This window comes from Talpa occidentalis, unplaced genomic scaffold, assembly GCF_014898055.3.
Source record: "Talpa occidentalis isolate TD23 unplaced genomic scaffold, MPIMG_talOcc4v2.1 talOcc4.5, whole genome shotgun sequence".
NCBI classification, from domain to species: Eukaryota; Metazoa; Chordata; class Mammalia; order Eulipotyphla; family Talpidae; genus Talpa; species Talpa occidentalis.
The window spans coordinates 117,373,941-117,396,356 of NW_023604861.1; the positions used below are offsets into that span (position 1 = coordinate 117,373,941).

The 22,416-nt window shown below is 41.4% G+C and overlaps 1 protein-coding gene across 2 annotated transcripts in view; it reads left to right on the forward strand.

The window, feature by feature from the left end:
- HNRNPLL (heterogeneous nuclear ribonucleoprotein L like) overlaps positions 1-3,432 on the forward strand; it is a 39,446-nt gene extending 36,014 nt beyond the window's left edge. The window contains exon 12 of one of the 2 annotated variants that reach the window (XM_037528208.2): positions 2,250-3,432. In XM_037528208.2, coding sequence (XP_037384105.1) covers positions 2,250-2,305 — 56 coding nt within the window. In that variant the 3' untranslated portion in view covers positions 2,306-3,432. The remainder of the gene's footprint in view (positions 1-2,249) is intronic. The other variant, XM_037528206.2, reaches the window with a different exon arrangement.
- Positions 3,433-22,416: the final 18,984 nt, after the last annotated feature.

The window sequence follows — 22,416 nt, forward strand, 5'->3', positions numbered from 1 at the left end:
CATAAAGATTTATGTTTTGGTAAATGTTGCTAGATTTCCCTTTAGAAAGGTTGTACCAGTTTGCACTACTTGCTTTAATTCCAGTACCCCATGTGTGTGAAGGGTAGGTAGATGGGTTAAAGCTGCCAAAAGTTTATAATTATTGAAATTAGGTGATACATATGTGATGTTATACTAATCTCTATAGGTTCTTGTGCTGGAAAGTATTTGTAGTAAGTTTAAAAATAAGTTAGAGGGGCCTCCCTGGTGGCGCAAGGGTTAAGACGCAACCTGTGAAGCTATCTGCAGCCACTGCAAGCACGAGTTCGATTCCAGGCCAGCCAGGGAGCAACCCACGTGGTGCAGCAGACCTCTCCTGACTCTCCCGCTGCTCCCCTCAGCAGTGTACTTTGGTCAATCGGCATGTTCTGTGTCCCACTGTCTCTGGTGAATCTTCTCACCCCCCCGCATCAATGACCTGTACCCCAGATCTTGTATGCATAAATAAATAAATCTTTTAAAAAAATAAAAATAAGTTTAAAATATCTTCTTTTTTTATTGAAAGATTTATTTTTATTTATGCATACAAGAACTGGGGTGTAGGCCAGAGGCACGTGGGGTTGAGAGGCGTCGCCAGAGACAGAGTGGGGAGCAGAACAGGCAGATCTACTGACATACACTGCTGAGGCGAGAGTGGGCGCGACAGGAGAGGTCTGCTGCGCCATGTGGGACCCTCACCGGCTGGCTGGGATCGAACCAGCGCTGCAGAGACTGTGGACAGCTTGACAGCACGGTGCTTAACCGCCTGCGCCACCAGGGGAGGCTCTTAAGGCTTAATTTTTGATAGAAAGTTCTAAAAGGCTTTAAAAGTATATGCATACTTCTGATTTATTCAAGATGCTATATGAATTGTAAACTCCTTAGAGGCAATTTTTTTTTTATTCTTTACAGTGTCTTGCAAATACTTGTTGATGTATATGCTTTTATCTTTATAGGATTTTTTTTTTTTAAGTATCTGTAGCTTTTAATACTAAAGTTGTGGTAACATTAAGATAATCAGAATTGTTGGGCCTCCCTGGTGGCACAAGGGGTCAGCACTGTGAGGCTACTGAGTCAGCACCTGAGTCTCAGCACTATGAGGCTGCTGGCAGCCACTGCAGCACGAGTTCAATCCCTGGCCAGGGAGCTAAGGAGCTAACCCACATGGTGCAGCAGACCTCTCTTGTTTTGCCTCCTGCTTCCCACAGCAGTGTATCTCAGTAGATCTGCCTGTTATGCTTCCCACGCTGTCTCTGGTGAATCCTCTCACAACCCGCACCTCTGGCCTGCACCCCAGCTCTTGTGTGCATAAATAAATAAAATAAATCTTTGATAAAAAAAGATATCAGAATTGTTCATTTTGATTTCTTAGAAAGCAAAGAGTTATCTTCCTGGTCTGAAAAGTTAAAGAAAAGTAGAAGTATTTTTTGTGGATTAAACCTCATTATTTTGGAGTAATTTCAGAACATATATGTCCTATTGATGATCAGATATTAAATACTAGATCTTCTGAAACTTTTTTAATTCATTAATATCTTCATGTACTTTTCACCCAACGCACTTCTCAAGCTGTGTTTGAATTAGCTTTTATCGGAGAATTGCCACTGGAAATATTTTATGCAAAGTGAGTTTTGCTGATGGATACATGCCTAGGTGCAATACTATTTGTAATAATCTACTAAGAAGTTATGGAATGTCTTCTAAGTGTTGGGTGATGTTTAGAAGAGTAAGAATGTAGCAGTGGGGCCTCCCCGGTGGCGCAGTGGTTGAGCACTGGGTTACGACGCTGCCTGCAGCCTCTGCATCGCCAGTTCGATCCCCGGCTACTCCCCGGCCACCGGAGGAGGGTCCCACATGGCGCGCAGACCTCTCCTGCCACCTGCTGCTCCCCTCAGCAGTGTTCTTCGGTTCTTCTCCCCGCTCTGGCTCTGGTGAATTCTCTCACCCTCCCGTGCTTCTGACTGTACCCAGTACCTGTATAAATAAATAAATAAATCTTTAAAAAAACAAAGAATGTAGCAGTGAACAACACAGTCCCTGCTTTCATGGGACTTACCTACTTACCGGTAGATAGGAACAAAAGTAATTTTCCCCTTAGTTTAGAAACTTTCTTCTTTATATTCCTGCTTCTTCTAATATTATAAAAAGGTGAAATATTTACTTCGCTAATTCCAGGTAATCTTGAAACTTGGATGAAATGGACTATTAATTTTGTTTTTTAACTTTTACAGATGGTTCCAATCCCTACACATTGAAGCTTTGCTTTTCTACATCATCCCATTTATAAGAAGAGAAGAGCATGTTAGAATTTATGTTCGCCTTTATTACAATTTAAAAATTATACTTCATTGAAAAAAATCTAAAATGATTGATCTAATGTTGCCTTGCTTACTTTAAGATCCTGTTCTGTAATAAACAAATATTTTGCCTTGAGTAAATTTGTTGTATTCTTAAATATTGAATTGTTTTCATTTTAAAATAGAATATCATAATGTAGACTATTTACAGCTTCCTTGTAGATTACACAAATATATGATTTCTAACTTTATTATAATTTTTCTTCCACAGTGAAAATATATTTGCATTCTTAATGCTTATTATCTGCAAGTATTTTTCCATTGTGTATGAGATTAATGCAGGTGAAAGTATTGCATTTTAATATTATAGAATTCCTATTATATGTTTAGATGTTTAAGTATGTTGCAGTTATTCATATTAAACATAACTTGTATTTATTAAGTATTTTAATCAAGTTTGAGAGAATAACATTGCACATATGGAGTTTTAAGTACTACAGATTTAGCTGATTTTATATTTCTGAAAGGCTAACAGACATGGGTACAATTGTACAGTATGCACTCAAACTTAAATTGGTGTATTTTTTTTAAGTCATTGTCCATTTGTATTGACATGCCTCTGTTTCTAGTTCCAGTTGGAAGATTTTATAAAGTTACAACAATTAGTTAATGTGTTCATCTTCATTTGTTGCATGTGACTTGATCTTGAAAATACATCTAGTATTTGACATTGAGATTTCTATAGAAATTATTATTAACAAATTCTCTTCTAAATAACTGAGATCTATCTGAGCTTTAGGGACTATGTGAATCTCCAAAATTGTATGTAGAATTTTGGGTACTTGCATTTTTATTTTTTACTCTTGAATCCATCAGTAATATATGTATTTTTCTATATGGTGCAAGGTGTAAGGATCTAATTTTATTTTTATTCCAAACATAGCTATTTGTTTCAATATCATTTATTAAACATTCGTTCTCCCACTGGACCAGTTTTTTTCCTTTTTTTTTTTTTTAAATACTACATCTCATACATGGGCAAGATGTAAGGTTTAAACATGGTATTCAGAGACTTATTCCACATTTACTAAGTTCACAGCTTTTTTATAATAGAATAAAACGCTACCTAGAATAATAACTGAAGTCTATAGTTGGCAATAAATTTTGTGATCTTTTAGACTTTTAAAGAAATTTGCAAATCCAAGTTCCATTTAGATCATTTATAAAAGTTTATTTTGAACTTTAACATAAAAAAGTCAGTTTGCCTTAATCCTTTAAGACATGAGGCAAGGGCTTAAAAATGTTAGTTGCTGTTGGATAGAAAGCCTAGATAGAAACTTAACACATTACCATATCCCCTTGAATTTTCATCACAATGAACCAATCATTGTCTCTCTAGCCCTCTTAAGATCTAGAAGTATTTAAAGTTCAGGGTAATTTGTTTATGAAGTGTAAAATGTATGATACTGAGCTGTTTATGTTCTTCACTCATTGCCCATCTAATACCCAAGCTTACCCATAATAAGCAAACTTTTATTTTTCTTCCTCTATACTTTTCTACTTTGTTGCAAAATTAAAATGACTTCATTTTAGAAGGTAGCTTGTGCATGTATGTAATACTCCATTTCTGCTGTAAAAACTAATGTGGATATCAGTGATAATAGATTATTTTGTGTCAAAGATTTTGGGAACAAGACCAGCAGATGCTGACAGGGTTAATTTAGATTTTCTTTAGGTGGTAATGATTTACAGATAAAAACTCTTCATGCTCTTTCCCCACCAGAAATGACAGATAAATTCTTTAGGAGTAAATTAACTGCTAAGTTGGGCCATGTTGATCTGTGCACTAGTGTGTCAGCCTTTTGCTGTCAGTGATGTCTGACTGCTTTTAATGGGATTTCCTTTAGCTAGTACTCCCTCTCATTAGCCTTAATAACAGTAGTCTTCCCTATGCTATCTTTTTCTTTTTAGAAGAACATGAGGAACATATTTTTACAGCTATAAAGAAATTAGTTTTGAGTTATTTTTTTTAAAATATTGAAATCCCATTCCATATCTAAATTCCATTAAATATTTGATAATCTGCTGGGGTTACTATCCCACTACATAAAAAATATTTGCAGCTGACTTGAGACTTAGCATCTTGGTTATTTGGTTATATTTTTTAGCTGAACTAAGAGATCATGATAAAATGACCAAATGGGGTCAGTTGTAAGTTGTATTTCATATTTTCTTTACATTCCTATATGTATGGGGATAGAGAGATTGCTGGGTAACTGCTTTTTAGTAGTTATCAGTGATACTCTTTCTGGAATAGAGACATTTTGAATGTAGAATATTCTACCACAATTAGGAATCTAGAGCATAAAGGGCTTTATTTCACTGAAAAGTTTGTTCAGGTGACAAGAGGTCCTTATAAGAAAGTTAACTGTCATAACCTTCCTGTCTTTATATGGCTGTTTGAACTCAAGAGACTTTTATTTCAATGAAGGGGCCATGTGAAGAGTAGAAATTTAAAACTTTAACAAACAATGAGAAATAGAAGACACAAAGAAATGGACAGATATCCTGTGCTCATGGGAGAATTAACATTATAAAATGACTGTCTTGCTCAAAGCAGTATACAGATTCAGTGCAATCTCTATCAAATTTCCTGTGGCATTCTTCAAGGAAATTAAGATTACTAATATTACAGAACCACAAAAAGACCCCAAATAGTGACAGCAATTTTGAGGGAAAAGAATGGAGGCACCACACTCCCGACTTTGAGCTATGATACAAATTTTAGTAATCAGAATAGCATGGTACTGGGATTAAAAAAATAGTATCAGATGAAACAAAAATTAAGGTTTGTAGGTTTTATCCCTCAGCATGCTTTATTCCTTTAGGAATTTTTTTACTATACCACTGTCAAGCAAAAGTAAGTGAATGTGGGCCTCCCTGGTGGCGCAGCCGTTGAGCGCTGGGTTGCGAAGCTGCCCGCAGCCTCTGTGGCGCCGGTTCGATCCCCAGCTGCTCCCCGGCCACTGGAGGAGGGTCCCACATGGAGCGCAGACCTCTCCTGCCGCCCGCTGCTCCCCTCAGCAGTGTACTTCGGTCCTTCTGTCTGCTCTGCTCCCCGCTCTGGCTCTGGTGAATTCTCTCACCCTCCCGCGCTTCTGAATGTACCCAGTGCTTGTATAAACAAACAAACAAATAAATAAATAAAACATGCCTCTATTAAAAAAAAAAAGGAAAGAAAAAAAAAAAAAAGTAAGTGAATGTGCAACCAGGACTTCTATTTAAATCAGAAATTATGTTGGGGATCTTTAGTCTAATGGACATTTAATCTATGAGATCATTGCTTTTTCCTAAAACCCAATGTTTCCACTAAATGGATTCAGCTGATTATTTCAACTAATCACCTTCCTAAATACCTCAATTATAACATGTTTTGACCTGGAAGAAATAAAACTGGACTTTATAAGTAAAAATATGTTAAATATAAAGCTGTTTTTTGAGGGAGCACTTGAAATTCTCTTAGTTATAATTTATGAAGAAGTTAGTAATGGTGGTATTGTTGCTTCCTCACCTTCATTTTGTTGAGTATCAAATTTTTAGTCAACTTAGACTTTTTCATCTCTCTAGCTCAGTGCCTCTTAATGAGGGAAGTACTACTTGCCCCGTTGGAGTTGAGAGACACTTTTGACAGTTTGTAAGGGTGCTTTTTCACATTTTGGGGGGGAACTACAGATATTTGATAGGCAGTAATCAGGAAGAGTTGTCCCCTGTCCTCCATGATTTCCCAGTATCTCATCAGATAACTGATCCTAGACTGTAACTATCTTGAATACATAAAGGATTTTTGTAGAAATTCAGTATACAGTACACTGAATTTTCTGAGTGCAGCTACTTTGTAAGTCAAGGAAAAGATGTGTGTGTTGTTTGTAATGTTTCCAAGAGTACCACTGAAAGGGTATTTGAGTTCGCTTTCCAACATATCAGGGTCATGTTTTTTTGGTAGTAGTTACATTCACCTCTTGTATGTCTCCTACTGTTGTCATTTCTGAGCATTTATCTATCACTATTTCCCTTTGCCAATTAGGAGGCAAAGCACTATTTCCTAAATAGAAGGAATTGAAATTAGTTAATCTTTTATCTTTGAGTAATATAACTAAAATCTTTTTTTTCTTTTATGAATTTCAGTATAAAGTGAAAAATGAGGTCAAGGAGTGATTAGCACAGCATGGGGTATGGAGGGAAATAGATATGATGATGTTTCACAAGTGGATGAGCGACCCAGATAGTGTGATCTCCTTGAGTTTAACAAACCTGTAGGGATTTTATGACCTCAGGTTAAATTGGACTTAGAATCCAGTTGTTAATTCTCAGAATTTTTAAGCAAAAAGCCCTTCTGCTGCTTTGAAATAAATGGTCCTTTTAAGTGACTGGCAGTATTAGCTGTATTAGCTCAAACAATTATTCTGTAAGTGGCTAGAAGGAAGAAGAATGGCTGCAGAGACTGGAGATTAGGGAGAATAGGGAGTGACTGCTGTAATGGGTATAGGATTTCCTTTTAGGGTGATAAAAAGGTTCTGGAAGTAGTGTGATTTACTGAATGTCATGGAATTGTTGTACACTTTACAATGGTAATTTTGCTAGGTGTATTTTATTACAATGAAAAAAGCTGGTCTAGGGCCAGTACAGTACTTTGGGACTTTAATGTAGCTGGTTCAGTAAATTGAGTTAGGAGTGTTGGAGAAATCTGAATTAGTTTCACCCCCCACACCAGCAGAACATGTGATTCTAAATCTGGCTTATGACTATATTGCTGTGATGGATTCTGTCACTTTGGACTACGAGGCAGGGGAGTTGGGACCAGGAAACAGCCCCCTGGGGTCTTGTGCACAGTGATAGCTAGGAAAGAGGATTTGAGGCAGGGGTGGAGGGGATAGCTCCATGAGTTAAAGTGGAATTTCTCTTGAGTTCCGAATCAGTAATGCATTGGCTACTTAGTTAAGGTTCTGCTGGAACTCTATCTACTACTCTACCCTTAGCTTGCAGGCAGACATGAATATGCTAATATGTTCATGAATATGCTAAATTTTCTTGAATTGAGAGACTTAAATTTTTATTGTGGTAATGGTTTATGGTTTTCAGGTGTACCACATTGTAACTCAACATACATTGCATCATGATCAGCACCAAAGGCCTCATTTCCATCTGTCATTCTGGAATTGACCTCCTTGACTCCTTTCACTAAATTCCTAATCCTTTCCCCTACTCCCTTCTGCTGTTCCAAGAGGCTATCTTAACCAGTTTAATCTGGTTTTATTTAGACTTTAACTCATTATTAGCATGCATAGTTGGTTCAAAGTCTTGGAAAGGGATCCAGTAAGAGAGTTACATAGAAAACATGTAATATATAAAAAATTTCAGAGGCCTTTAGGAGTCTTTTATCTAAAATAAGAAAACATGCATTTTGTCTTATGCACCTGTATAATACATGATAAAACCTCAGCTTTTCCTGCCTAATGCAAACTAATTGAGAGACCTAATGCCAGTATCAATGTAAGAGCTTTTCTTGCTAGGCTGTTAGATAACAGGCCTGAAAGTATTAGGCCTACAAAGGCCTAATACATTTGCTTAATGCCATATTTCTCATCAAAGTGTTAATATTTGAGCTGAAATTTCTCCCACTTGACCAAAAAGATTAAAATAGTTCCACAGCCTGTTGTACTTCTTCCTGCTGTGTAATAACCCTTTACTCCCTACAGTTCCTGCTCTAAACACTTGTCTCAGAATCAGTAAAACCTGTTATTTTCCTTAGTTTGCTTGTTTCTAGGAAGGTAGATCTGCTTCAGGGAATTATTTCCATTATGTGTGAATGAAAACCACATGGTTTATAAATTATAGAGGAAGACCCTGGAAATGCACAGGGTAAATATCTTGAAGACCTGCTTTCAACCTATTTGATACCAAATGGCTCTGATGCTCTTTCAGTGAAGAGCATGTGATTGTGTACAGGGCAAAGGGCGAAGACTGAGGAAGGAGATCTGGATTATAGTAATTGTTCTTAGGTCTATTTCTGCATTGGCAACAATACAGGGTTTAGGTTAGATGACATGGTTCAGACTGTAGTTCTATTTGAGATTTTATATATATGTGTATATATATTATGTATTTGAATAAAATAGGTAAATTTGTTACTGAGTAGTAGTTTTATTTTGCATGAATTATCTAGATAGGTTTCCTCAATTGATCAAAATAATTATTGTTCCTTAGTAAATCTGCTTTTGTAGCAAAATTTGAGTGAATAAAGGAAACAATCAGGTGGCCTACCAGTATCTTGTCTCATGAACATCCATTCATGTGAGGATTCTTAAAGCTAGTGCAGATCAGAGCAGTAACTTGGGTTAGGGAAAAAAATTTCAACTTCAGCTTATAGGAAAGTAACTGAGGAGATGGTTACCAAGCAACAGTTGTTACGTTCCAGGGAAGTCCTGGATGACACCAGGTAACCCTGCCCATTCAGGTTGTGGGTAATGTGGATGGGGTCAGGATATGAGTTGGGTTGCTGTGAAGAGGGTAGAGGGAATGATAGTGTTGGCACACGTAAGTTTTGAGTTTGGATGTCTGGAGAACTATACTCTTCAAGGACCATTCTTTCTGAGATCCTAACTACAAGTCTGGGCAAAAAGAAACAGCTAGAGTCTTGATTTTTTTTCTCCCTAAAGCTATGTGACTTTGAGGGGCCTCCCCGGTGGCGCAGCGGTTGAGCACTGGGTTGCGAAGCTGCCCGCAGCCTCTGTGGCGCTAGTTCGATCCCCGGCTGCTCCCCGGCCACTGGAGGAGGGTCCCACATGGCGCGCAGACCTCTCCTGCCGCCCGCTGCTCCCCTCAGCAGTGTACTTCAGTCCTTCTGCCTGCTCTGCTCCCCGCTCTGGCTCTGGTGAATTCTCTCACCCTCCCGCGCTTCTGACTGTACCCAGTGAATGTATAAACAAAACAAACAAACAAATAAATAAATAAATAAAGCATGCCTCTATAAAAAAAAAAAAAAAAAAAAAAAAAAAAACAAAGCTATGTGACTTTGAGAAAATCTAGACATTTGTGGTCATAGGAAAATCACACTGTGCCATTGGCCGTCTAGTGGTGAGAGGGAGTGATTATTTTAAAAAACAGCTCCACTAAATGGGGGACATCTTACTGGCTATAGTTTACAATATAGTTATACAGTATCAACCAGAAATGCTGCTTGATCATGTGTACATCTTGCCAGCTCCCCTGGCCTCCTGGAAAAAGTATCTCTGTGCTAGGAGACAGGCGACTGGTTATACTGCAGGAAAGAGTGCAAGTCACAGTTCACATACATCTCCAAACTGTTAAAAGAACCAGAATTGTATTACACAATTCTGGAGAGAGAGGGGCACTTCCATTGGAGAGGACCCATTGGAGGACACTTGGGAAGGAAACATAGGCTGCCAAACCAATCATTGCCATTTCAAAATCGTGGTCAGTAGCTCCTTTGAGAATATTTAATCAACACAAATGGATTTCATAGATTAAAAAGCAGCATAGCTCAGGTAACAAGTTGGTAGTTCAAATTATTGGTATTTGGGCAGCATTTTCTAAAATTAGAGATTTCGTTCCCTCATTAGAGCAATAAAAGTCCTTCCAAATTCTAAAGGCAGGCAGAGATAAATTGATTTTAGCAGTTGAAGAAAGGCTTATGACAGACACTTTCAGCAGTAAATGTATGAAAATTATGTATATGCACATACAGTAAATGGAGAACACTTGCACAGCTAGGATACAATGCATTTAGACCCCTTTCATTTTTATCACTATGGAGTTTTGAAGTCATAATATTGGATTTTAACATGTTGGCTGTATTTGTGCTTTATTTGGCCAAGATCTTCATACCATTGTCCAATGGGGAAATAATTAATTCCTAATAATTCAATTTATGATTATTTACCCCTAGGAAATCACTGATAGGATAATGCTAGTCCAAATCTTTCTGGCTAACACTACTTCATGTAGTGTGGTGTTTGATAAATTTCCTTTCTACCCTGTGAAGAAGTAGTTTCATGGGCGTTTGGAAGGTGCCAACTAGATTCTAGGAAACAGTTCCTGCCAATCTTAGTTCTGTCAGTGTGGATTTGATAAGATGTCCCCCAGAACATCTTGTAACATTTCTAGGATGAAAGCTCCAAAAATTTTTTGCTTGCTTATTTGAACTTAGCTAGTAGTAGTTCTTTCATCAAAGAACTAAGGTGTTGTCAATCAGGTAATTGTCCTCTTTCTGGGGCTTTTCAGGTTCTGAGGTGAGGCAAGCAAAGTAGTATGCCAATGGCGGATCCACCGCAGTTCACAGGAAGCTATTTTCTGCTTTGGTGTCATACCCTTGGAAGGAAGGGAGCTGAGGGGGGAAGAGCGCAGATTGACAGTCAGAAATCTTGCGTTTCATGGCTTTGCCCTTCCCCTTATTAGCTATTCAAGCCTGAACATATGACCTGATGTCCAGTTGCTTGTTAATCTTTAAGGGGGGCATGTAACGATCCCTCGTTTATCTCATTTATCCACTTGAAACTCAATTGAATGTCATAGAGCAGGCCTGGACTCTGTTGCGGTGACTGTGTTTTTTCCTCAAGAGTGAAAGTGTTCATCAGACCAGGAAGTCTGTAAGGGCAGGATCCCTTGTGTTGCCTTTCTCCTTCCTCTCAGCATGTCACACACACAGACAGGGTGTCCCACGTGTAATTGTTTGCACAGATGAGGGCTCTGTCCATTGGTGCCAAAGACACAGCTTGACTCTGCCTAACTTTGTAACAGATGAAGGAGCAAAGCTTGCTTCTTAAGGGGAAGATAGCACAAATCTAAAACGAAGACCACAGAATCAAGATTAAAAACTGTCTTGAGGGCCTCCCCGGTGGCGCAGCGGCTGAGCGCTGGGTTGCGAAGCTGCCCTCAGCCTCTGCAGCGCCAGTTCGATCCCCGGCTGCTCCCCGGCCACCGGAGGAGGGTCCCACATGGCGCGCAGACCTCTCCTGCCGCCCGCTGCTCCCCTCAGCAGTGTACTTCGGTCCTTCTGCCTGCTCTGCTCCCCACTCTGGCTCTGGTGAATTCTCTCACCCTCCCGCGCTTCTGACTGTACCCAGAGCTTGTATAAATAAATAAAAATAAATCTTTAAAAACAAACAAACAAAACACTATCTTGACAAGCTATGACCCTGGGTTGGAAATAAGATGCAATTTAAGTGAGATAAGGAAAAGTTTCCTCATTTAAGCTTAATACTTAATAACTAATATTTATTGAACACACACACATATAAATACACACACACATATATATATTAGCCACTCTGCTAAATAATATGTTGTGTAATTTTTATGACAGTCTGATGAGGAAGATACCATTATTAAAAAGATGGAGAGGGCCTCCCCTGGTGGCGCAGCGGTTGAGCGCTGGGCTGCGAGGCTGCCCGCAGCCTCTGCAGCGCCGGTTCGTTCCCTGGCTGCCGGCGAGGGTCCCACAAAAAAAAAAAAAAAAAAAAAGATGGAGAAATTGGGCTTCCCTGGTGGCACAAGGGGTTAAGTCTCAGCACTATGAAGCTATTCACTCAGAAGGGAGCTAACCCAACCCACATGTTGCAGCAGACCTCTCCTGTCTCACCGGCTGCTCCCCTCAGCAGTTTGCGTTCAGTAGATCTGCCTGTTCTGCTCCCCACTCTGTCTCCGGTGAATCCTCTCACCCCTCAAACCTCTGGCCTGCACCCCGGCTCTTGTATGCATAAATAAATAAAATAAATCTTAAAAAAAATGAAACCACAGAATGATGAGGTGAAAACCAAATAAAATCAGAGAGGCATTTGTTTTCAGATCATGTCTTACTGTTTTTATAGATTGACCAGACTATTTCTGGAATATCCGGTCAATTCTGAATACTATATTTTGAAAGTAGTCAGCAAATTAAAGTGAATCAAGCATAAGAGTGATGGCCCTAGTGGAATGATGAGACTGGGATTCACACTTTTAATATTTTGGAAATTGATGCATTTTTCCCATGAACTTAGCTTTGTCCTAATATCTTCCGAGAGTAACAAAATATATCGTTAGATCATATAATATAGAATTTTCTTTTTGGTTTGCTGTTTTTATCCCTATTTCAAATATAATCAGACAAAATTCAAACATCGTCAAAATATAAGGCAGACGATGAAAGTCCACTGTAATCCTAAATCCTAGCCATTGCAGCCTGCAAAATTTTCTTCCAACATTTTGTTTGTATGTATATTCACCTATCTATATGTGGGTACATTTTTTGAATTAAAAAGCAAATGATAAGGTTTATATATTTTGAATATTGATTTGAAAGACAAAGTCTATTCCAAGATTTTAAAATATTTTTCTATACTTTAAGGGGTGAAATCAATATTATAAAAATATTTTTTAGAGTTTTAGTCCACATGGGAATTTATTTTTATTTGCTGTGTAAAATAAGGATCCAATTTAAACATTTTTTCTGTATGCAAAACCAATTGTCTTAATACCGCTTTTGAATAATCCTCTCCAGGTGGTGACCTTTACCATATATATTAAATCTCCATAATGTTCATGTCTGGTTTTGTATTCTCTAATCTGCTTTAGTCATCACCTATTCCTGGGCCAGAGCCGTGCCTTTTAATCTGGTATCTGGAAGAGTAAGTTACCTCACTCTATTTTTCACAAATTTTCTTGCTTATTGTCTGGTATGTATTTTTCTAGATTAAGGATCAACTTGTCAAGTTAAAAAAAAAAAACCCTGTTTAAAATTTTCATTAGAATTACATCAGACTTATACATTATTTTGAGAAGGATCAATATGTATTTTACAGTTTTAATTATATTTAGTTATTGTTAATCATTCAGAAATTGATCTATTTCCCATTAAAGGAGACAGAAAAGCATGGTGGTTAAATAAATGGCCTTTGCAGTTTGATAAGACTTCTGTGAGTCCCGGTGTCAGCACTTGTTAGCTGTGTGTTAGTGGGTGTGCATTTTAATATATCTTAAGTCTGTTTTCTTGGATGTAAAATAGGAATATTGATAGAGTTGCTAGAAGGCTTCAATGGGGCGTTTTACAGCACACGGTTAAGTCTCAACAGTAATGGCTGTTGTTACCATCACTGTCACCCTCACTGGCCAGGCAATGGATGCACCTTGCTATGCCTGCAAGGGCTGGAGAGGTGCCACCTGCCTTTCAAAGAAAGGCTGTCTCCTGGAAAGCAGAGCAAACATCTCTTCCCTATCCCTGGCGGATGACTCACCAATGCTTGGTAAACAGCTTCTCCTGCTCTCCTGTTCCCCTACAGCACCTTAGAAGTCTATGGCAGAGCTGCTTCCACATTTTGCTATGACATCTTGGGTCTGGTTGCTATGGAATGGAAAGTTGAAGACAAGGACTAGGAAGAGAATCTTCAGTGTTTTGTACTCAACTTGTTTTTTTCTCTGCTTGCGTTTTGTTTCTTATTCCAGTAATGCTAAGAAGGCCAGATTTTCTTGGCAACATAATTATTGGTACCCAAAAGAGGAAGCCCGTTTCCTTCGGAAGATCCCTGCTGTTTTCTTAGCAGGTAGGAGTTCCTGTGCTCTGCTGAGGCTGTGGGCTGTTGTGTTTCCCGGGTTCCTCTTCTCCATTATGAGACAGGAAGCCAAATATGCAAAGAAAACTACTGGTAGTTCCACCCCTACTTGTCCTCATTAGTAAGGCAGATGGTTTGGTTTTTGTTATTTTGATTTGTTTTCTTTGTCCTCTGTCCTTCCTTTCTGTAGCATTATTACCTATTTATTTTTGAAAATTCAAAATATATCATTTGATAAGACTGATAAAATATTTGAAAGGAATATCCTAAAAACCCTGAGACTTCTGGTCGCTGTGTGTACTACCTCCTGTAGGGTCTGAGCAGTTCTGTATGACTACCCGTGAGGCACCCACGCGTGTCCTACTTTATTTCATATAAGGCTCAAAGGCAATTTTACCTTGAGGCCAAAGGAAATGAAGTGTCTGCACCCCTTTCTTGCTAGGGGCTGGCCCTTTCTAAGGTGCTTGGAAAGGACTTATGGATGTGTTCATACTTTTTTTGTATACATGGCAAAGACATTTTTGTATTGCTTTCCATTAAAGACAATCTCAAAAATTTTATAAGCTTTGTGCCCTACAACTGTGAATTCACTTCTGACAACGGTTTCCTTTCTGGCTAAACCCGGCACATTTCACCTTGACATTGACAGATAGGAGGTATTCTCAACTCCAGGCCAGGGCACACTGGAAAGCCAACAATCTTGTGGTAATACAAGGAGAGAGTAGTATTTACCACCCAATTAGCTGGATACAGAGAAAACTGCATGCTGGGCCAAGACCAGACCTCCTGGGGAAAAAGAATTGGTAGAAGCTATAATGCAGAATCCTGTTCTACGAGGTGGGCAGCAAGTGACACTAATCAGTTACCTTTTTAAAAATCTTTCAAAAAAACAAATGATCTACTTTTTAAGTCCTCCCTGCATAAAAACACCATGCCTACATGCTGTGTTCCAACCACCGCCAAGCCCTGGAGGGCTGTGTCTTGTTGTGGAGAGATCCCTGGGGGTGCTAGGCTCAGCCCACCTGAGAACTTTCGCCAAGTTATTACTATATCTAAGTTTCAGTTTGTTCATAGTTAGGATGAGGCAGCTTTACTCTGAAACTTGTATAATTTTATGGCACAGGGGTAGAATTTAAATGATTTCTGTAGAAAAGCGTGATGCACGTATTGAGAGGAAGATTGACATGTGCACCATATGGGATTAGGACACTAAAAATGATAGCCTCCTGCTCAGTAAATGTGCCAAATATGAGCTGCTCATCCCCAAAACTGTCTTCCTTTTAGCAGACATTATGAGCAATTCCAAAATTAAAAGAATGTTCATGTCATGTCACATGTGTGATGTGTGTAGGCAGTGATGTCTTAGGTTCTAGGAAGATTTGTGTTCAACAAGTGGGCTTTGTTATTTTGGAGATGACAGCTAAAGCAAAATTAGCCCAGATGAAGCAATTAGCAAACAAAGGGGATAAGTTATAACCACAATATATAATTAATAATGGGCTGATTTAGTAAATGATGGTGCATCCATCCTATAGTAAACGATATCAAATTTTTGATTTGGAAAGGTGTAGAGACCTTAAGTGAAAATAAGCAATGGTAGATAATATCAAAAAGTACAATGATATTTTTGTAAAAAACAAAACAGACTATAAATAGGTGATTGTTTGTATAAGTACAGAAAAAGTACGGATGATATGCACCAACATCCTGATCCCAGCTACTCTGAGAGGGTGGGGCTGGCCAGAGGAGGAAGAGAGAATTTTTTTTTTAAATCTTTTTGTAACTCATTTTGTTTAAATTAGAATGTTTAAACTATTATTTTAAAGTAAAACAAAATGAAAAAAAACAACCATAATCTTCCTTTCCCCAAGCCTCACTAGTCTGTAAGTGTAGGTTGGAGCGTATCATTGTTATGTCTTTCACTCTCCAGTACCCACAGCTTCCCACTAAAATTTACCCAGTGGTTTTGGAGCCTATTTTGGGTGGGGTCTTGGCACAAGAAGCAAATGCCCTACTGGAGGGGGCACTATCTGTACTCAGTGTTCTGCCAGAGCTACAAGATGGCGCCATCTTCCCTCAGATTCCCCAAACCCCAGCAGCCCTTGGTTTCCAGGAAGGAGGAATGCCTTTCTTCCCCTCCCTCCATCACAGTTCGCTGGGTGGTCACTAGCGTGGGCCAGCTTGGGCTCCTTTGTGTTTGGGCAATGCTACTAGGGGTCCCACACTTCTCAGGAAATGCTTGGGTCTTTCTACCAAGGGTCAGCTTCTCAGGCATGTCCAGATAATGAGTCCTAAGTGTGTGTCAGGGGCAGAAATTCAGTGAAGGAAAAGACCTAGGGTCCAACCAAATGGGACTGTGGAGAAGGGATGGAGATACAGGACACCAGCAAAAATAAAGCGTGTGTGTGCGTGTGTGTGCATACATGTGTGTGTGTGAAAGTGAGACACAAAAACACACACACACATAGAGGCAGAGGAGGGAATGATGGGGGGGTGCGCTGAGGTGAACCGGAGCAATGGCACTGAAGGCAGAGACCTAGAAATTTTCACCCTGCCAATGATGAGAAAATATATTATTGAGCAAATGAATATAATAAAGATTCCAGCAGAAATTCCAGCCCAGGTGCAATGAACATTCCAACGCAGCCATAATCAGCAAGTTTGCTTACAGCTCCTTCCCTTTCAAGATTCATGGCCAGGGCCTCAGCACTCTTATCTACAAGGTCGGGCAGCCAGCCAGGTTGGTCTCTCTCTCCGAGGCCATCCCCGAATGTCGGCATCTTTTCCCCTTGTCTTGCCCCCCTTGTCTAGGGACTTTGCTGCAAAGTCTAGGGACTTTGCCTGCTGAAAAAACGATGTTATCAATGTAACAGATATGGACATAGTTGTGTATAAAAAGGAACCCTTGGTCTTTAAACGGGTGCTCAGAGCTTACGGGGCTCCCCAGGTCTTACTCACCTCTTGCGTGAGTAATAAAGCTTCTCCTGACCTCACCATTCCTGAAGTACCGCTTGCTCTTCCTCTCATGGGTAAAAGGCTAGAATTTATTTCTACAACACCATAGGCTTTCCCAGTGGTTGTGAGAACGTCATTTACATACCTGCACCTTCAGTTCTTGATGTTTATTCGTTGCCTGAATGAACCAGATGTGTGAGGGCCTCTCAGAGGAGGCTATGGCAGAGCACTTCTTTGGAAAGCACAGGAGAGTGAGGGCATGTTGGTGAGGTGGGGAAACATGCGAAGACACTTGAATTCCAGGAGGCCTTACCCTCATAACCGGATGGAATTAAGGAAAGAAATTGGACTTCAGGACCTGTCCTTGTGCAAGATGACCTAAGTGTGGAGGGCACACTGGAGGGCAGACGTGGGAAGGACAGGGCACTCCACCATGACAGAGATTGCATCACAACCTCACAGGCAACACACCATCCCAGCTGGGCTACGGGTGTGAAAGTATAAGGAATATTCTAGGCCAACAATGGTTTCCTCCTGGAAGTATTGTGTACGTATCATAAGACGTTCAAGTGTCTGGAAAAGTGATTTCCTTTTTAAAATGGATCATATCCTGCTCTGAGTGCAGGGATCTGATGAATCAGGAGAAACATCCTTCCCTGCAGCCTGCTGTGGTCAGGGTGGATAAAAAGAGCGCTCTCTGGATTCCTACTGGAAGGGAAGCCAGGGGTTGGACGCAATGTTCCCTTCCTTAAGAGAGAACACATCTCTTGAGAAATAGAAATACTTTTCCGGTAAAGAAAGTGCTGCTCCAAAGTTTTCATAACTAATTCATTTCCAATTCCTGTGTCAAATACTGGTGAGGAAAAGATTCTGTGTCATAGAAATCCATGGACTAATGAATACCACAGATTGTGCATGAAGCAGTATTAAATAAACGTTAGAGCTGAAAATATACATATTAATTGTCAAATATATAACAACGAAATGTTAAGAGATCTAGGGTTTATTTTAAAATAACTCAGTTGGCTGGGGAAAAGGACACGGGGTACAGGCAAAACAGAATAGGTCATATGTTGACAGTCATTGAATAGATTCATGACACGGGGTTCATTATACTAAAATCCCCCCAAGGTGTGACTTTCTCTTGTTTGAATGCAAGATGTTTTTGAAAATCAATGTTTTAATAGAAGTTGCATACTGAAATATAGAACACAGCTAACATTATTGGTGCTCACCATGTGCTAGGCATATATACACACTATATATACACATAGATGTATATATTATGTACATGTGTAATCATATAATTATATGTACTTTTTAAATGTATACATAATTTAATTGTACTTGTATTCAATAAATGCACAGAGGTGTTGATGAGGCAGTGAGGTGAAGTGGAGGTAAAATAATGTGCACAAGGTCATTAAGTAGGATTTGACCTCCTTTACACTCTAGAGCCCACGCCCCTGGAGAGCACCCTCTTTTTGTTACCTGTATTTCATGCTGTTTTGTGCTGTTGCATTGTCGCCAACCAATAACCATACCATAGTTTATTTTTTATTTTAAGTTGTTTTGGGAGTGGTGTGTGGGGAGAAAATTCTTTTTTTAAAAAATATTTATTTATTTATGCATACAAGAGCTGGGCTACAGGCCAGTGGTGTGGGGGATGAGAGGATTCACCAGAGGCAGTGGGGAACAGAACAGGCAGACGACCGAAGTACACTGCTGAGGAGAGCAGCAGGCGAGACAGGAGAGGTCTGCTGTGCCATGTGGGTAGCTCCCTGGCCGGTCGGGAATCGAACTTGTGCTGCCAGAGCCTGCGAATTGCTTCATAGTGCGGTGCTTAACCCCTTGCGCCACCAGGAAGGCCCGACAAAATTCTTTTTTACACGACTGTTCAGTCATCCTGCTGAAGCTACCTGTCCACTGGGCCCGGGCCCGAGCTGGTGTGGCCGCGGCGCCACCTGGTGGCCCGAAAACCTCGAGCGGGCACCGGGTCTCCTGGGCACGGGGCGCGGCCCTGGGAGGTCGGATCCCGGTGCTCCGCCGGTGGGTGTCGCCCTCGGCCCGCGGGCCTGGCCCTCCCCAGGGCCGGAGCTGAGGAGTCTGGAGTTCTGGCAATTGCAAACCTAGGACAGGTGGGCCTGTAGCCCTTGCGTGGAGCAGGCCTCAGGAGGGGTATTTAGGGTCTGAGCAGTGAGGCCGCAGCTCCCGCCTGCCTTAACCACCCTACGCAGGGCTCACCTTTGGGGAATTGGGAATTAAGGTGAGGAGCAGAGGGTTTTGCCCGGGGACTCAAAATAAGCTTGTTAACATTTCTAAGTACTTAAAATTCGTGTATTTTTTTATTTAGTGCATGTATATTTCTTTGTATCCTCACGTCTTTCCAGAAAGGTGTAATGCTGGAACTACAGTACATATGTTAATGTTTCCCCCCCTCTCAACAGCCCTCCTAATCTTGAGAAAAACAGGTGTTGGTGGTCCCAGAGCCCTCAGGTGTTGGTGGTCCCAGAGCCCTCACGTTGGTGGTCCCAGAGCCCTGACCAGTGTGGGGAAGGGCTCTGACCAGCCTTGAGGCCCTCCACGCAAGGCTGACACACCCTGATGCTGGCAGGAAGTCCTGTCCCCCAGTGCCAGAGGAAGGTGGCACACTGTAGAGACAGAGTATTTTGGGGCCCTGGCAGAAGCCGTGTGCTCCCATGGGGGCTGCCCCATCAGAGCAGAGTCCTAGGTACCAACCTTTCCTCTCCTATAAGCCTGCCAAGAAGATGCGTGAGGCCTGTGGAACTTTCTGCCTGCACAAGTTGAAGCTGAAGGACTTCACTGGCTACAAGAACCTGAAGGCAACTCTAAGGCACTTACCCCTTGGCTTTGGTCTGTGCTGCTAGGAGCCAAGCACATCCCGAAGGCTGCCACTCCATCTCCAGTATGCAGGCCATGGCCTGGCTGCTGTCCTCTGCGCCTCCTGTTTATGCAATTGGACCCAGACGCTCAGAGGTTGGGAAGCCCCTCCACGCACGAGGCCTCACTCCTCATCTAGACCTGAGAGAAGATACAGGTAATAAAGGTCAAGTCTGTGGAGCCTTCCCTAGTGAAGGACTAGACTGGCCATCAGTTTACTTTGTGGATCCTGTATCCTGGGCTGAGTCTGTATCTCTGTGAGGAGGCAGGGTCCTGTTTGAAGGCTCAGCTTATGCATTACGTCACTCTATTTAGGAGGAGGGGCATTTTTTAAATCTGAATCTGAGATCTGAGCAGGGAAAACTTGGGTGGGCTGCAGAGTGAGTGGTCTCGCTTTGCGTAGGGATTGAGGATGTTAGGATTGCCAATGAGGGGACTGTTGGGGACTACCTTCCATGTGGAAATGAGGAACCCAAGATGGGTGTTGATCCTTTGGGCAGGCATAAGGTCTTTCAGATTCTGAGTGATTGGGTTAGAGCCTGTGTACTCTGAGGACAAGTGAGCTGTGTTGGACGCAACCCCCAAACTGGCAAAGCCTCTGGGACTTAGCAGGGTGAAGAGAAAGTCAGGGACCTTGGAAAGGGTGATACCCACATTCCACCAAGCTGTGGCAGAAGGATGCAGCTTCTGGTACCAGTGTGGTGCTCACTCACTTGGTGACTGACATGAGAGAACCCAAAGGTCAGGGATGTAACCAGGGCTCCTTAGTCATTCCTTTCTCTGCCTTCTTCTAGTACTAAACCTTGCAGGATCTGGGTTTAGTTTTATTTAGGAAAAATTTTTCATTGGATTCCATGGTTTCTCTATGAGCCAACAGAGACAGTGGTTCAACAAGGCAAACACTGTGTTTGGTGTGTTAATAGCAGCACAGCACCCGGGCCAAGGGATAAATCGTCTTATTGTCCCGTGTGCACTCTTTGCTGGTTGTGGGCTCTTCCTCTGTTGGAAGGAGATGGAGAAAGGAAGGTGTTGGCCAGCACTTCTGGTGGGGGGAGCCTTAAGCACTCCCTTCCCCTGGAACCCAAATCCAGACCAGAGGCAGGTGAACGGCCTTTTTAACCCCTTTATCTGACCTTTTTACTTAGTTGATAAGAAAGCCTGGGCCAGGGACTATAGCATTTCTCTTGGAACTGAAGAGAGTTCTAGCAGATCACCACTTCTTACCTCCTTTGCCTGTCTTCACTTTGTCCTGTTAGTAAGGGCAGATCCACTTCCCACATAGTAGGCAGCTACCATCCTTTCAAAAAGACCAGAAGCGTGTTCTTCCAGGGGACAGAGGTCTTAGTAAGGAATGTGGAAGAGGCCAAAAGAACATTTCCCTAGCTCTGCATCCTTGAGCTGGTCCTAGTTGCCTCCTGTCCTAGGGTAAATTAAGTGAACCTTGAGCTTCCCCTTGTGGCTAAGGAGTGTCACAAGTCTGGTCAAACCATCTTCCTCTAGAAAGATGTGTGGCCTATTAGCACACAGGTAGTTAAAAGGGCATTCTTAGTTGCTTTTGGATGTTTGGTTTCTGGGCCAATCTTAAATATAGAATATGGGAGGGAAGGTAACTCTTCTGTGTATGGCTAAAAGGCAAAATTGGGACCTAGGAATAATTACTGGGAACAGATTTTTGCTGCCATATAAAACTCGCTCCCCCAGGGACAATCACAAAGGTGCTGCTGGCTCTGCGGCCATGTCCTGGGAAGGCACATCACCTGGAAGGCTGCCCTTTCCTGCAGTGCTTTATTGCAGGCTTTCTGGGAAAGTCCTGTTTCAATAGTCTGCCTGTGACAGTCACTCTAAACAAGGATTTTGCAGAAAATATACCTGCCTTCATCCCAGACCCCCTGGAAGACCTCCTACATTTGGAAACTGAATAAGGATTCTTCATTGAGTCATGTCCTGACTTGGGGTCATCAGCTATGGGCAAGATGCTAGAGTTTCACGAACTCTGAAGGTCTGGAACTCCACATTTTTAAGACAAGATTAAGTAATCCCTAAGGCAGTAGTTGCAGAATGGGAGCTAGAACCCAGGCTCCCACTTCGCCATGGAATATTCAAGGCTTTTAGGAATTCTGGCTCAAAAGGGGCAAGAATCATCTCTTGGTAGGGAACAGGCTTCCTATCTCTGCCTGCTTCATTCTGCGTGTCTTCCGCTCATCCTGCCCTCCCCTGACACATCTCCACAGTGACAGCTTTCATCTGTTCCTTCAGGATGCTCCTGTTGCAGTGTGAGAGGAGAGCTCACTTCTGGGTTGAGCTGGTGTTTTTCTGGAGACAAGCTCTTGTCTGTCTGTACATCCACCTCTGGCTAGACAGGGCCCGGTATGTATCATCTCATGTCCCTGAGCTGGTTGTGTATTTGGAGGCTGCTGTTGCCTTGGAGGCTCTAAGTCCTTGAGGGCAAGGGACATGGCATCATTACTCTGAATCTCTGCACAGTTAATAAGCTGTTCTACCCCGTGGGCATTTGATAGGTATTTGGTGTTTGCTTTTTTTCTTCTCCCATGTGAAATCTCAAGATTCCATCATCCAGGTAGCCAGTTCCACCTTGTTGTGTTTCTCCTCCTCCGAGCTCTGCTCGGGAGATAAGGCTT